This window comes from Zootoca vivipara, chromosome 14, assembly GCF_963506605.1.
Source record: "Zootoca vivipara chromosome 14, rZooViv1.1, whole genome shotgun sequence".
Taxonomy (NCBI): domain Eukaryota; kingdom Metazoa; phylum Chordata; class Lepidosauria; order Squamata; family Lacertidae; genus Zootoca; species Zootoca vivipara.
Window position 1 is genome coordinate 37,934,285 of NC_083289.1, and position 16,413 is coordinate 37,950,697.

The 16,413-nt window shown below is 42.0% G+C and overlaps 1 protein-coding gene across 1 annotated transcript; it reads left to right on the forward strand.

The window, feature by feature from the left end:
• Window positions 1–840: 840 nt before the first annotated feature.
• JPT2 (Jupiter microtubule associated homolog 2) lies at window positions 841–16,199 on the forward strand. Its single transcript, XM_035131159.2, has 5 exons — window positions 841–991; window positions 9,493–9,641; window positions 10,832–10,974; window positions 11,533–11,590; window positions 13,772–16,199. Exons 1-5 carry the CDS (start codon window positions 948–950, stop codon window positions 13,966–13,968), a joined length of 591 nt encoding a protein of 196 aa, XP_034987050.1. The 5' UTR covers window positions 841–947; the 3' UTR covers window positions 13,969–16,199.
• Window positions 16,200–16,413: the final 214 nt, after the last annotated feature.

Consider the following 16,413-nt stretch of genomic DNA (forward strand, 5'->3'; position numbering starts at 1 on the left):
AGATTGTCTTCCATAAACACGGTTTTAACGAGTCCGTAAGTGACTGTGGAGGCCAGTTCCGCATGTCATTCCACAGTGAGGACATTTGTTTCCGGCTGGAAGTTGATCATGGTGTGGATTTTCCAAGCGTGCCTTCCTCTTAGCACGTTTATCCCTTGCGTCCTGAGTTCATGTGTCTTCAAAACCCATGACACCTTGGTAAAGACTGTTCTCCAATTGGAGCACTCACAGGCAAGTGTTTCCCAATTGTTGGTGTTTATACTACATTTTTTAAGATTTGCCTTGGGACAGTCTTTAAGCCTCTTTTGTTGACCACCAGCATTACACTTTCCATTTTAAAGTTCAGAATACTGTAGAGTAGTTGCTTTGGGAGATTATCAGGCATCCACACAACATGACCAGTCCAACGAAGTTGATGTTGAAGAATTATTGCTTCAACACTGGTGATCTTTGCTTCTTCCAGCACACTGATATTAGTTCGTCTGTCTTCCCAAGTGATGTGTAAAAATTTTCGGAGACAGAGTTGATGGAATCTTTTGAGGAGTTAGAGATGGCGTTAATAAGTGGTCCATGTTTCACAAGCATACAGTAAAGAACAATAGCTTTGTAAACAAGTATTTTGGTTTAATGTCCCAGTCCTCAAACACTCTGCACTTCAATGCACTCCTTCCAACGAGAGCGCAGAAAACTGCGCGCGCTTCAGGCATCTCGCCCCTTCTTCCCGCCCCCAAACCCCATCCTTGTATTGCGCTCATTGGGCACAGATCACCGAGTCGTCGGTTGGTTGGCTGGCCATGAGCGGCGACTCCAACGGCCAATCGGCTTTTAAAGACTCCCCGGCGCCCTGCCTGAGGAAATCACAGGCGCGGAGCTGTAGCTCCGCTCGCAGTTGAGGAGCGCGTTGCTTAGCATCCGCTAGGCCGTTGGTCGCCGCCGTTCCCGCCATCATGTTTCAGGGACCCGAGACCGACTCGGCGAAACCCAGCTCGAGGTAAACGTGCTCGTTCATCTGAGGAAGGGCGGCCTTCGCTTCGTGGGGTGGGGTGGGGAGTGGAGGAGACGCTGGACGCCGGGGTCCCTCGCTCCGTTTCCCGCCTTTGTGGCTGAGGGGAGGCTCCTCAGGGGCGGAAGCTGGTGACTTGGCGGGGCCACCTCGCTGCAAACGAAGGGAAAAAGAGAACGCCGTCCCGGTGTTTGTTTCGTTTTTAAGAACATGTTGTGGGTTGTAAAAGCAGACCGCGGAGGACGCTTTCGATTCGAATTAAAGCCGTGCGTGTCTAGTTCGGCCTCGCTGCGCTTTGAGAGTGGGGGTGGGGGTGTGGCAATATGCCGGTTCAGGTAGGAGGCCTTCTGGTGCCGTCGGAAACCGGATCTCTTACCTAGCGCTGAGGCTGCAATCTTTTGCAGGCATACATGGGAGTAACCCTGATGAAATCGCCGGGCTTGCTTCTAAGAGACTTCTGTAAGGGGTGTGGCGGAGGTATGGGGGTGTTTTTTTGTTTTGTTTTAAAGAGAACAAAAGCTTTTATGGTGCCCGCCCTGTTCTCTAGCCTGCTCAAGCAAAATAAAGCCGGGAGGGTAATACTTATATTTCTGGGTGGTTTTTTTTTTTTAAAAAATAAGTTTCTTGCCTGTCTTTCCCCCCCCGCCCCCCCCAGCGGAAAAACTTAAAGTGACTGACGAAAATTTTAAATATGGAATCTGAATACACCAAATCAAGGCAACAATGCTGATCCACATTGTTTGGCAGTCATAAGGATTCTAGTGATAATGTATGGTGCTGTTTCTGAACTCCCCCCCTGAAATGCATACTGTATAGGTAGATGCAAACTTAATGCCTTTGCACTCAAAATGCTGCATTAAAGATCCCAAGGCCTGTCTGAGGAAGAAGGTATAGCACAGATGCCTGGAATTAGCTTTGTTGTGGTTGCAACTGGAGTAGTACTGTACCAGTATTTGTGATAAGGTGTCCTGACTTTCTTCTGCTTCCTCTGTCCATGCCCATGTGTAGGTGGAGTGAGTTGGCTTTGATTTTGCCTATTCTTGGAAGCTATAAATGGATTTGTCCTTGTCTGGAACATGTATTGCATATAAATGAAATTGATTCAGGTTACTGGGGAGGAAGAAACCAAATGCACTGAGCTGCATGTCCCCAAACTGTTTTGCTATCAACCTCCTGTTATAGCTAGATTATTCCAACTGATAGTGAAGATTGGAAGAGATTTTATTCTTTTCTTTTAAAATCATTTTATCTTTCAACACAAGAGCATGGAAAGTCATCAAAGAGTAATGGTCAATACAATTCTACATTGGAATAGGTTTTAGATATACAACTATGTAATTATTTTTCTTGTAATTGATAACTGTAAATCTTTACTTCATGTAAGAGTGTGTGTTCTTTTTGAGGTGTAATATCCTTTTTAATAATTTCCTCTTACTACTTCCATTGGATCTCATTTTTACCTGTGTCTAGTATAGTACAGTGGTACCTCGTATTACAGACACTTCAGTTACAAACGCTTCAGGTTACAGACTCCGCTAACCCAGAAATAGGTTTAAGAACTTTACTTCAGGATGAGAGTTTAAGAACTTTACTTCAGGATGAGAACAGAAATCGTGCGGTGGCGGCAGTGGGACGCCCCATTAGCTAAAGTGGCACCTCAGGTTAATAACAGTTTCAGGTTAAGAACAGACCTCCAGAACGAATTAAGTTCTTAACCCGAGGTACCACTGTAATCACTTGGATTGCTTTGAATGCTGAACTCACTTTGTTAATTAACCACCCCATGTGTGTGTGAGAGAGTGATATGCTCATTTGACAATTCATTTATATGTCACATTTATTGTGCAAGAATCCCATAGCTTTTATTAGTAGGTCCCTATAATTTCTGACTGTCCTTGCCTAAGAGACTTGGGAGTTGCTGAAACCTGGCTGCTGATAGGCTTCTATTCAGTTCATGCAAAATGTTTTCCTAGGAGAAGACTGTTTGCCACATAACTAAGTATATGATGCAATTACTAACTCTCTCTACTAGACCACATTGGGTCTTCTCTGAACTTTGTTTGCTGTGTCTGTCCCATGTGCATTGCTTTGTATGCAGAACACTTCTGGTGCCTATAAGCTGGAAGTGTCTTGGGACTCAAACTCTGATTTCTATAATGGCAGTGGAACTATTGTAGCAGAGATTGTTTTACATGCTATGGTAACCTTCCCCAGGAATCTAGTCAAGAGTTGTAGTCTAAAACATTTGGAGTGTGCCAGTTAAGGCAAGGCTGCTGTAGGGTATACATTCAATTAGTGACTCCAGTGTCCAACCCCAAGTACCACCAACTCTATTCATATCAGTTGCTATGCTAGAAGGTACAGAGTTGTGTGTATGGAAGAAGTAGTGCCTTTAGGTACTGTATATGATTTGTTGACATTTAGCTTGTGTGTGTGTGTGTGTGTGTGTGTGTGTGTGTGTGTGAGAGAGAGAGAGAGAGAGAGAGAGAGAGAGAGAGAGAGAGAGATGGGATAGTCTCCTACTTCACAATAACTTAATCTCAAAGTGGTCCTGATTGATTGCTGACTTAGACTTCAATGCAGCTGCTTAATCTCCAAAATAAACATTGAATATTTTAATTGTATATAGATTGGCATTTATAATTGTAAGTACCTATATATTTCTACTATTTCCATGATATGTAACTTCATGGAGGTGGATCAGTCTGTTAAGATTTGAATAACAGACTCATTAGCACTCCTCCTTTTGGATTCCTTTGGGGTTTAATAATTCATGCCACCCACTGTTTCAGAATAGATTTTTGCTGTAGGAGGTGGCTGCTGTGCTAAAGGGCACCAGACCGCACTGTCTGGTAGTATTTTTTTTCAGGGAGGCTCAGTTGTGACACCAGGCTTTGTTTTCCAGAAACCAAAACTCACTTTGAAGTCAACATCTTGCTGCATTCCTCTACCGTCCTTTAGAGAGTTTTGCTTCTTACCAGAGACATAAAATATTAATTCTAAAACTGCCTGTTAATCTCTGCTTCAACCAACCTAGAGTTCTTTACTTTTCTCATGAAGCAATAACCTTGGAGAAAACCTGGATTCTCTATCTCCTCTCCTCCTCCATCCCCATAACTTAGACCAGCATATGTAGAGAGACTTTGATAACAATGGGTTGGGTTACTTAAATCAGATCTTGCCACCTGAACACACACTACGGTAGTTAGAAAGCAGTGTACCATTTGAGTGACATCATTATTTTGGATATCAATGATTAATTTTTTAAAAAATTGCCTAGATGTCCTTTTGCACAAGGTGACTCATCATAACGTAACAATATATTCATACTGAATTGGTGTCAGGAAAATTTTTGAAATTTAGTGGATTTTTTACATTATCAGAATGCTCAAGGAACTTACTCTTGGTGTTTGCAATACTGTGAGGACATCATGGTTATTGAAAGCACAAGGGATTGGGATTGAATTTTCTGACTCAGAGCTCAGCCCTGGAATACATGATGTAAGAGATTTAAGAAGAGCCTGCTGGATCAGGGCAGGGGCCGTCCAGATGCCTGTGGGAAACTCACAAGCAGAATTTGAGCACACAAGAACTCTCCTCTCCTGTGGGTTTCCAGCAACGAGTTTTCAAAAGCATTGCTGCCTCCAAGTGTAGAGGCAGAACATAACCATCATGGCAACTAGCCCTTGTTAGCCCTCACCTCCATGAATTTCTCCAGTCCTTCAAAGCTATCTAGGTTGATGGCCATCACTGCCTCCTGTGGGAGCAATGGACTTAGTTTAACTGTTGTGAATCTTCCAACATTAGATGTCCATGAGAAAATCTTGTCTCTATTCACTTTCTCCATGCCATGCATAATTTTATAAACTTTTATTGTACCGTATTACCTCTTACTATATTTTCTGTGTATGAGACTATATTTTTTCCCTAAACTTTTAAAGTTTAAAATAAGGGGGCATCTTATCCACGGATAATGCATTTTCTTAATTTTGAGTCCCAAAAAATAGGGGGGCATCTTATACATGGGGGCATCGTATACACAGAAAAATACGGTACTTGCCTTTTTCTGTACTAAAAACTCATTAGATCATTTTGGTTGCTCTTTTCTGAACCTTTTTGAGGTGAGGTGACCAGAACTGTGCACAGTATTCTAAATGCAATCACACCATAGATTTGTATGAGGGCATTATGATTTTGGTAGCTTATTTAAAATTCCTTTCCTAATAGTCCCTAGCATAAAATTCTCTTTTTTCACTGCTGCTGTTCACTGAGTTGACATTTTCATTGAACTATCTATTACAACCCCAATATCTCATTCTGGGCCCATCACTGCCAGTTCAGACCACATGTGTAAATAAGATCCCCCCCCCAAAAAACACACACCATGCAACACTTTAATCTAGTTTACCCTGAATTGCATTTGCCATTTTACTGCCCATTCAATCAGTTTGGAAAAGTTCTTTTGGAGCTCTTCATGATCTATCTTTCTTTCATTGGCCCTGAATGATTTAGTATACAGTTGGCCAACTCACTTGTCACTCTAAACTCTAGGTTGTTTATGAACATGTTAAAAAGCACAGGTTGCAATACCAATACTTGGGGGACTCCACTTTCTACATCTTTGCTTCGTCCAATTTAACCAGTTTGTGGTCCACAAGAGGATCCCTCCCCTTATTCCTTGATGGCTAAGCTTCCTGAGGAGACCTTAGTGAGGTACTGGTTCAGGCACTGGACCAATCTGTCCTATTTCTTCTATTGTGAAGACAGAGGCAAATAATTCATTAAACTTCTCCATATCCTCCTTTCACATTCCTTTTACTCCCTTGTCATCCAAGGTTTGAACTGTCTTCCTAGATGGTTTCCTGATACCAATTTATTTAAAGAACTCCTTATTGGTCTCAGAATTTTTTTAAAGCATCTCTTACTTGCACTTTTTTGCTCCTTTTTTCTCTCTTCAGAATTGTGTATGCAGTAGCATTTCCAGCTAAAGAGGAACAGTCTGCCACTACCTTCATAGGATATGGCAAAGTAGAAGAAATTGATTCTATATGCAGTACAATAAGCGCATCAATAGAACTTCTAATGTAAAACATCATTAAAATCGGCAGTCATTAAAGAGCAGCAGAGTTCTACTGTATATTAAAAGTCTGTTTAAAACGAAAGTATTTCAGCCTAGGAGATAGTATGAGATCTTCTCTCCCCATAGACTATTGGATGGAACAGCAATCTCCCAGCATCACCTTCTGGGACTGATCTTCCAACAATGTAAGGAGCCACTGTAAAACAATATGCCAGTCTTCCCAGCTTCCTCAACAAGATAGTGTTTCATCACCAAGGTGACTAAGACACTTTCTGTTCCAAGGAGAAACCTTGTACAGAGTGATATTTCCTACTACGAGTTATCTCTTGCTTGGACTACTGCAATGCGCTCTATGTGGGGCTACCTTTGAAGGTGACCCGGAAACTACAATTAATCCAAAATGCGGCAGCTAGGCTGGTGACTGGGAGCAGCCGCCGAGACCACATAACACTGGTCTTGAAAGACCTGCATTGGCTCCCAGTACGTTTCCAAGGAACAATTCAAAGTGTTGGTGCTGACCTTTAAAGCCCTATACGGCCTCAGTCCAGTATACCTGAAGGAGCGCCTCCACCTCCATCGCTCTGCCCGGACACTGAGGTCCAGTGCCGAGGGCCTTCTGGCGGTTCCCTCGCTATGAGAAGCCAAGTTACAGGGAACCAGGCAGAGGGCCTTCTCGGTAGTGGCACCCGCCCTGTGGAACGCCCTCCCACCAGATGTCAAAAAGAAAAATAATTACCAGATGTTTAGAGGACATCTGAAGGCAGCCCTGTTTAGGGAAGCTTTTAAACTTTAAGAAATCAGTGTATTTTAATATTTCTGTTGGAAGCCGCCCAGAGTGGCTGGGGAAACCCAACCAGATGGGCGGGGTATAAATATATTATTGTTGTTGTTGTTGTTGTTACTGGTTACTGGTTACCTGGATCCAAACCTTACTACTTCAGGAGGGAATTCATCACAGCCTCTTTCCAGGACTGTAGGAACCATCCCCTTTCCTCAAGCAGTTTGGGATTTGTGTGTCAACTGGTGTCAAACAGCCTATATTGCTGAAAGGACTTGTGGTGCTCATCGTATGATGCTTTCTGAATTTGTTTCTGCTTATTGACAATATTCATGCAGAATTTGCAATGAAAACTCCCTCTGTTGTGTATACAATGTGTATCTTCAGTCAGGCACACTCATGTTACTGTTGCAATGCTTGGAACTGTGGTGTTGGAACAGTGCCTAAATGTGTAGTTCAGTGATCTCAGATAATCAGACAACCTTTTGTGGTCCAAAATGCAATCTTGCCAGTATTTATTTTCATTTATTTTGTTTTTGCATTCATATGCAACATTTCCTCCAGGGAGGTTAGGGAGGTGTATTTGGCTCTCCCACTCCCTACTTTATTCTTTCAACAAGCATGTGAGGCTGAGAGATGGTGATTGGCCCAAGGACCCCTTGTGAACGCAAATCATAGTGAGGATTTGAACCCTGAATGATTTCCTAGTCCAACACACTAAACCAGCCTTCACCAACATGGCCATTTGGTAGCTGGAGCTAATGGGGATTGTTGAAACCATAGCTAATTTATTAGCATGATACTGCCAAGCACTGCATTGTCAGTTGAGAAAGTTTGAATTTAAATTGCATGAGTGATTCTGTTATCTCCTTTTGATGAAGAGAGAGGTGATGACCACTGCAGACTTGTTTGCATTGTGGCATGTTGACAGAAAGCAGCAGTAACTTAGAAGCAGAATGATATTCTTACATAGTTTTTTCCTCCCCACCCCCACCCAACTCTTTATTCAGGCACTCCGATTGCACAGGAAATTCTCTTCCATGACTTTTGGAGAGCAAAGGTTTTATGGTCTGGAATGCCGTATAGCTGTGTCTTAAATCTGAACATATCCATGTCTCCTTCCTGGCAAATGATACAAGAAACATCTTTTCTCCCACCCTTGAATTAGTCTATCAACTTCCATTGTATTGTGAAATTGCTTCAAGGGTGCAAATGTTTGCATAGATATTGACTATTTGTATGGAACCAGCTTGATATTAAGTCAGCAATATAGGGTCAAAACTTGTAGTTTTGTTGTGCATGTATTGTACTGAGTGTCTGTCCTAGTTACCTCTTAACTGGTCATTTGCAATGCATTCTTTAATGACATTTTCATTCCATTCCCTGCAAACCTTGGCCTTGCTCTGGAATGTTTCTTTCCACAGAAAGCTGAATAACAGATTCCAAGATTGCAACAGTCTTAACAATATGTGTGTATGCTGCTGTGCTAGTCATGTACCACTGCCAGGCAATATAAGTACTGCTGTTGGACTGGTGTAAAGATTGTCTATTTCTTGAGGTGCCCTTATTTTGGCTGGTGAGATCTGGGGTTTATTTATTTTTTTGTCTCTGTGTCACATTCATATTTTGAACTCCATATCTCTTAGCAACTTTTGAGAAATCTAAGTCAATACAAAACCCTAATCTGTTATAACTTTTCCTTTTCCCAAATGCAGCAGTCAAATATCTCATATTTTGATTTAAAATGCTTGTGGATGGAGATGATAATCCAGTAAACTAATAAGAAAAATACACTTCATATACATCTTGGCATACTGCTGTGAAGTAGATTTCAAGATGGAAAGACTTTTAATAAGCCTATAAAAGGGTGTGGACTAGTTTGTAAGAAGTAAATGCATTCACTCTTGTTCAGTTTGAATTTGGGTGTGGTAATAACCTCACCCAACAATGGGAAAATATCCATCAAGAAGCATCAAACCAAACTGCTTATTGGTGCCTGATATGTTTTGCACAGACCTAGTTTGGGGATTTTTTATTGTCGAGAAGTATGTAGAGTTATGAATTATTTGCCCTATTTAAACTTATCCTGACCATCATATTCTTTATGCATTTAAGCTAGGGGTAGGCAACCTAAGGCCCATGGGCCACAAGCGGGGTCGTTTAACCGGCCCACGAGCTGCCCCCAAACCAAGCTACCCGCTCAGTGAATCCCGGCGCACTGCGCTAAACCAGCGCAGCACAATGTGGGCTCACGCTTCCGTGGCACCAGAAATCGTGTCAGCGCAGACACAGGCACCGGATATCGTGTATGCTCAGACACCAGAAATCACGCATGTGCTCACAATCCAGCCCACAGAGGGATCTCTGCTGGAGTAAACCAGCCCAGGCGAAGTAAACCTTACAGACCTCTGATTTAACCAAAGCTTAACTTTACAGAGACGGCATTAATAGGATGTGTAGGCTTACGGTATGCAATATTTGAACCATTAAGGTTTCTGCTTCCTACTAACGGAGTTATTTCCTTCCCCTCTCTCATAACCTTTGGATAAATCTCTCCATTGACTTGTCTGGTTGCACACTGCCTGTTTTCACTTATATAGGGGCTGACTATCATTTATTTTCTGTAAACAGGGTCCTGCAACCTCCTGGAGGAAGCTCCAGCAATCTCTTTGGAAGCCCAGAAGAAGTCAACTCCCCTTTCAGGCCGCACAGAATGACATCTAACATATTTGGAGGAGCTGAAGAAACTCAGAATGTTTCAAAGAGAACAAACCCTCCAGGTGAGAGTCATCTTCCTGAGGAACTTTATGTAAGGGAGTGGCAGGTTTGGCTTTGCCTGTGAATACATAACCTATAACTTGTCTTTCTCTATTCTAGCAGAGTTTTACCATATTGTATCGCCATTGAAAGCCTCTGTATGTTTCTGTCTATATCCTTGTTAATCAAAGAGGTGCTTAGGTTGTGTTCAGCCAATATCTTGCATGCAAGAGATGAATTGCAGTGCTTTGCTAATGGATGTAATTCAGCCTGACAAACAGATGTTTATCAGTTTGCACAATCTTGCAGTATAGATTGCATCTTACAAATGTAGATTGCAAGTGTGTGCTTTGGCAGAGGGGGGACCAAACCAGTAATTCAACCCTGGAAAGGCTGCATAATAAAACTTGATGAAAATGATCATTTAAATATGGTGGCAACAGATTGCAATGCATACCACCCTCACCCAAATACCACTGTTGTGCCGAGGATGTGGTAAGATAAGGTGTTTGATCTCATACCACCTAGGCTGGCTGATATTAAAAGCACAGGTTTCTAATTGATATTGGACTTCTAAACATTGATGTGTGTGGGATGTAGGACTCAAGCTTTCTGTTTATGGTAGTAACATATAATCTTTCAGCTGTGTTTAGACAGTGCTGCATTAAATGGTGGCTTAGGCAGAAGCAGTTCTTGGCACTCTCCCAGTGAACAAAGAGGTTACTTTTTAATAAATTGTATAAAGCAATTTGAACAATGGGCTTCAGTTTTAGAGCATGAAGGTGAGTCAAACCATTTCTAGAAACATGTCCATGCATGTTCATTTCCATACTGCTGACATCTGCATCCACTCGCAAACATTGTTGCAGCATATAGCTGTTCTTATTGCAGTATTGTGTGACATTGGGAATCAAGTGGAATGAACGTTCCTGGAATGGTCCGATGCATAACAAATGCTACAGTCAGTGCTAGCTGGGCAGCTTGTCTAGCAGTGGAACCGTTTACACATTAGACATCTTCAAAATAGTTTTGGTTGATTCCCAGCCTATTAGGTCAAAAGTCAGTGCACATTGCTCAGGGAAACTAAATCTGAATCCATCGAAAATACAAACAATGCTGATAATGGACTGACTCCTGGAGCTTATCATGAGCTACCTGGAAGAATCTGAAGGAGAAGTTCTTAGTAACTTCCATTAGTACTGCTGTCTTGCAGGTGGGAAGGACAGTGGAATATTTGAGGACCATAAACCTAATCCTTCTCGTCATCTTACAAATCCACCTGGTGGAAAAACAAGCAATATTTTTGGGTCTCCACAGCCTGTCGACATTGTCAAAGCTCACCCAAACAAACCCAAGGTAACTGTATTGTAGATTTTGCCCATTTCCTTTCCCCCCTTTTTAATAAAGCCACAGGAGAACTCAGATCAGGTCATAGGAAGAATGATCTGTGTAAATGAAGCAGCAATGCATTCATTTGTATCATTGAGGTTGCTGAATCTGGGGGGCCCTGGGTATGGAATTGAGAAGCTTTTGATTCATTGCATTCATTCCTGATCATGCTGACCCAGCCTTCTGTCCACTGCAAAGTGTTGAATTAGATTGCACATCTATTTAGAAGAAATGTTGGTCACTGTGAGATCAGGATGCTGGACTAGATGGGCCAGTGGCCTGCTGCAGCAGTCTCTTGAGTTCTTACAATAAGCAGAATCCCTTCTGCCTCATGTGTAGAAGACATCCCTGCAGAAATGCAAGCTACGTGGTAGAAGTTCTGCCCTTAAAAAAAGAGAATGGTAGCAGAAATTGCTTGTCTTTCTTGTGTGAAGGAAGCCTGAGCAAACCTAGAGTTGCTTTTTTTAAAGGGACAATACATTACCAAAGAACTTGGTTTTTTAAAAGCGTTTTCCCCCCTTACAGGATCATGTTGTTATCCTGAATGACAGAGGGGATGTGCCACAAGAACTAAAACCAAAAGGTAAGTGGAACAGGTTTTCTGGGAAGCAGAGGATTTCTTAAGGGTGGACTGTCTTTTAAAACCAGTATGAAATCAGAACAGAATGAAAAGCTAGGAGCAGAATGAAAAACATTTTCATACATATAAAAGTCAGGTGTAACACATCCAATCCACTGAAAGACGCCAAAAATATCTAAAACTCTCCAGACTAAGGGACAAAAGCCAGGGTATAAAGAAACATTCTTATCTGGTGCCTGAAAGTAAATAGTGATAGTGTCAGGCTGTAGGTCACTTTGGGACACTCCTCTGTGTGTCAAAAGTAATAAATAATAATAATAGTGTGTGCAAGCAAGACTTCTGTGGCTGATCCTGAGGCCCCAGGAGGTTCATAATTGTAGGCATTCTGTCAACTGCAGATGCCTAATACAGCTTGTGGGTGGCTATAGGTAGATAGAATCTAGACCAGGCATCCCCAAACTTTGGCCCTCCAGATGTTTCAGACTACAATTCCCATCACCCCTGACCACTGGTCCTGTTAGCTAGGGATCATGGGAGTTGTAGGCCAAAACATCTGGAGGGCTGCAGTTTGGGGGTGCCTGATCTAGACAAACATTGAGGACAACCTATCTCTTCAGTATACATGGGATGAACAAAATTCCTGGGAGGCTTGTTAAAATGAGATTTATCACAAACCACAGAAAACACCTTTAGGTTGAAGAGGATTTTTTTTTTATTTTCCAAAGAAACCAGTCGTTGGTATGTTAACTTTCTAATGGAAAAATGACTTGGTCAGTTTCTGGCTCTGTCAGCAGCTCCTTAGATGCTAGTTACCCACAGTTACAGCATTCAGTGCCATAAGTAGAAAAGCAAGCTCCTCTTTGGAATGAACTAAGAGTCCTTTAAATGCTTCAGCAAAATAGTCAAAGATTATTCAGAAATCTTCAGCTTTACAACAGATGCCAGAGCTAGAAGAAGAAGTTGGATTTGATATCCCACTTTATCACTACCCTAAGGGGTCTCAAAGCGTCTAACAATCTCCTTTCCCTTCCTCCCCCACAACAAACACTCTGTGGGGTAAGTGAGGCTGAGAGACTTTAAAGAAGTGTGACTAGCTAGCCCAAGGTCACCCAGCAGTTGTGTGTGGAGCGGGGAATCGAACCCGGTTCACCAGATTACGAGCCCACTGCTCATAACCACTTTACTACACTGGCTCTCAGAAGCTAAGCCTGATACAAATAATATGTATCTGATCTGAGCTTCTATCTACCAGTGTGTATTACCGTCTCCTAAGCTAGATGTCTGAGATTATTTCTACTTAATTGCTAATTATTATACAGTCGGTAGCACTAACCTTACTTTCTCCTGGATATGGCTTACCACTAAGAAGTAGATGAGCATAGTTCTTTATGAGCTGCACAGGGCTCGGGGACCACTCTGTAGGTGACAGATTGTTCACCTGTTGTTGCTATAGGCCAGGCATCCCCCAAACTGCGGTCCTCCAGATGTTTTTGGCCTACAACTCCCATGATCCCTAGCTAACAGGACCAGCGGTCAAGGATGATGGGAATTGTAGTCCAAAACATCTGGAGGGCCGAAGTTTGGGGATGCCTGCTATAGGCTTTCCAGGATGGATGAGTCAAGGGCAGTATCCAATTTTTATTTGAACTGGTTTTTTCCCCTGGGGTTTTTTGTTTGTTTGTTATATTCAATGTTTTACACAGCTATTATTATTCCAGATCAATAAACCTAAATGAAAAGACTTGTGGAGTAAGCCACAAGTATTTAGTGTGTGTCTATCTGCAGTTGTGACTGTATCTGTTCCTTAAATGCCTGGGAATGGTCTTCACACACTTTCATAATACTTATAGTGGCCTTCTTGGTGGGCCGATTTAATACATTTTTAAAGGGGTGTGTGTGTGTGTGTGTGTACGTGTACACGCGCATGTGTTCAGTACTGGGTGCCCTTCCATGCTCCTTGTAAAGCTTTTTAAGCAGAGTATTATTGGGGAGCAGCATTTCACAATGCTTCCGCAGCACACATGACATAAATGTCACCTTGTTAACATGGAAATGGAGTGCTAATTGGGGGCTGAATGAAGTGCAGCTGGGTAAAATACATGTAATGCAAGATACAATTGTCATAAGACTGGGTGAATATTCTGGCATGGCCACCTAACAACATATCTTAATTTACAATTACAGAAGACCAAAGACCACAGGTGGAGGATACTAGTGAAAAGAGAGATACTAGTGAAAAGGGAGAGCCACAGAAGAAGGAGAGCGCCAAAGAGCCTGGAACCAAAATGGATGATCATGAGCCCAGGCTGGGGCCACGGCCACGGTCACACAACAAAGTCCTCAACCCTCCTGGGGGCAAATCCAGCATTGCCTTCTATTAAGGAAAGTGTTCTCTTCCCTTCCCCCTCCCCACAATAGAGTCAGCACAGAAACAGTTTTCAAGGTTTGAACCAGAAGTCTAGCCTCCTGGTGCTTGAAGAAAGAGCCACTTAGTGGTTTGGCATATTCAGTATGTGGCAGAAGTTAGCTTGAGTTTCTCTGGCTTTTAAAGTTGCAGAACAGACTTCTGAGAGTACCCTGAGCTCATGCACTTCGGAGGCTTGATGCACAGATTAGGTAATATAGCCCTGAGGGGATTTTATTTGTACTAGAGGAGGAGGAAGGCTGGTCTAAACTCTGACGAAAGATCTTCCTGAACTGTGGACTAGAGCTGCCCTTTGTCATCTTGTAAGAGGGAGAACCTTACTAAGCAAGCAGATCCTCTTCTGGAGAGTAACTGTAGTCAAAATGTACCGTGCAAGAATTCATTTTTTGAACTCTTGAAAGTCTTCAACCTTTTGGCTAGTTAAGGAAGGTGCATGTTGAATGACAAGATATTTGCAGTTCTGGATGGGATGGAATGATCTGAAAATTCAGCCAAACCACTCTTGTCTATAATCAGACCTTGAATCTTGTCCAATGAGATGGTTACAAATGTAGTGTTCTACCCCATAATTAGCCTCCAACAGAAGCTGTTTGTACTCAAGGTTCTTTCTGCCCTATAAGTGTCTAGTCTTATCTAATTCTGTGCCGACTCTGTTAGACTATCTGCCTTCCCTCCTTATTGACCACTTCATCCTATAATTTGGATAGTTTCCAACTCCTCTTCCCCAGAGACAGCACCTTTAACTATGCTGAATAAGGCTGCTGTGCTGCCCACCCTATTCTTCTAGCTCTCCCGACCTTGACCACCAACAGTACTTCAGAATTAAAAGTCCTGATTGTAGCAGGCAGAGGAGAACCTGGAGAAAGGCTGCAGCCCTGGTTATTGCAGTTAAAAGTATAGATAACATATTGGTGACCCCATCTGGAAGCACGGACTATCCCACCTGGTTACTTCTTTGCATTGTAGCTGCCTTGAGACTTCTGTTTGTCTCTTTCACTCACTCCATCCAATTGGGGATGGTTCCCGGATTTTTGCAATACAATACTCCTGGTGCACAGACTTCATATTTTTTTGCAATAACTTCATTGTTTTCTGGAATTTCATTATGTGGGTTTAGGGGGTGGGAGGGGCTCTTAAACTTCATGTATTTATCATGATGGATTCCTGACCAGCTGTACTTTAAGACTTGTTCTTTTTTTAAAACATCAATTGCAGTGGCTTGCCTTTAGAACTCCCATTATATATAGAAGTTAATCAGGCTTGCCAAAGAACTAGTGGCCTTTCTTGCAAAATGGCTCTAGGTACCAGCAGAAAACATTTTGCAAATTAATTCTGAGAAACAAGCTCTGTGCCAGATATTAAAAGTAGCTTGGAGTTCTGTCCAAGTTAAGTTATTGTTTTGACTAAAAAGTCACCACAACTGGGGAAGAATAATTCTCCATTACCATTCTTCAAAAACATGTAGCACCTCAAAAGAAAAAGGGGGTAACCCCACAGTAGAACAGGGAATAAGAAGAGTTTGGTGTGGGGTGGATGTTGAGCTTTGTGGTGGATTTGTTCTAAAAAGGTGCAACATGGGAAGAGTTGGTTCAAACTTGCTTCTCTGGCACTATTTGCATTGTGTTGTGGACTTCCTCTTGTCGAAAGCATCAAGCTTTACCTGGGGCTGAAGTATTAAAAGGTGCATTTTCACCAGTGCCTCTGTTTTGGATAGCAGTTTTCCAGAAAAGCCTTAAATTATTACTGATTTAATTATACCTGTGCCATTATTTTTCTCAAGGGGTGCCTGGGGAGTACACTATGTATCCATAAAGGATGGTTTTATTATTAAAAAAAGGTGGGGTTAATGAAAATTCAGAATGTGTTGAATCATGTACTGCTCAATAAACAGCTGCATTTTGTCACTTCATTATCGTGTGCCAAGGCTGAGAGTCCAAATAGTGTTCTTGTGTGTCTTAAATCACCTTTTGTGTTTAAATCATACTGAGACATGCGGACTACCAATTGTTCCATTAAAATAACTCTGGTGGACATATTTATATATTGCCATTCATCTGTACTGTACTGGGTAACTTTAAGCAAAAAGTAAATACAATTCCCTGTCCTGACAAGTTTGTAATGAAATTATGGATGAATGCATCAATTTCTTGGTAGAGAATAAAATTCAAATATTGTTTGAAATAGAAAGTATCTTAATTCAGAATCAAGAGATTCAGGTGTCTGTCTGTACAATCAACACTTGTAAGGAGGGCCTTTTCTAGTTGGAAGTTGCCACACCTGTGGTTCATAGCCCAAACTCGTGCTTCCATTCTTCTAAATGACATTTCTCTGTTCCTTCAAAACCATCCTCTCAAAAATTCCAGCTCTTCTGTGAAGCATGTTTGGGCACAACCTCCTCAAT

Bases quoted from the DNA above. Each gene is read 5' to 3' on its own strand.
- JPT2 (XM_035131159.2), top strand. From the start codon at position 948: ATGTTTCAGGGACCCGAGACCGACTCGGCGAAACCCAGCTCGAG. The intron at 992-9,492 runs GTAAACGTGCTC...TTCTGTAAACAG, and splicing joins TCGGCGAAACCCAGCTCGAG to GGTCCTGCAACCTCCTGGAG. The intron at 10,975-11,532 runs GTAACTGTATTG...CCCCCCTTACAG, and splicing joins CTCACCCAAACAAACCCAAG to GATCATGTTGTTATCCTGAA.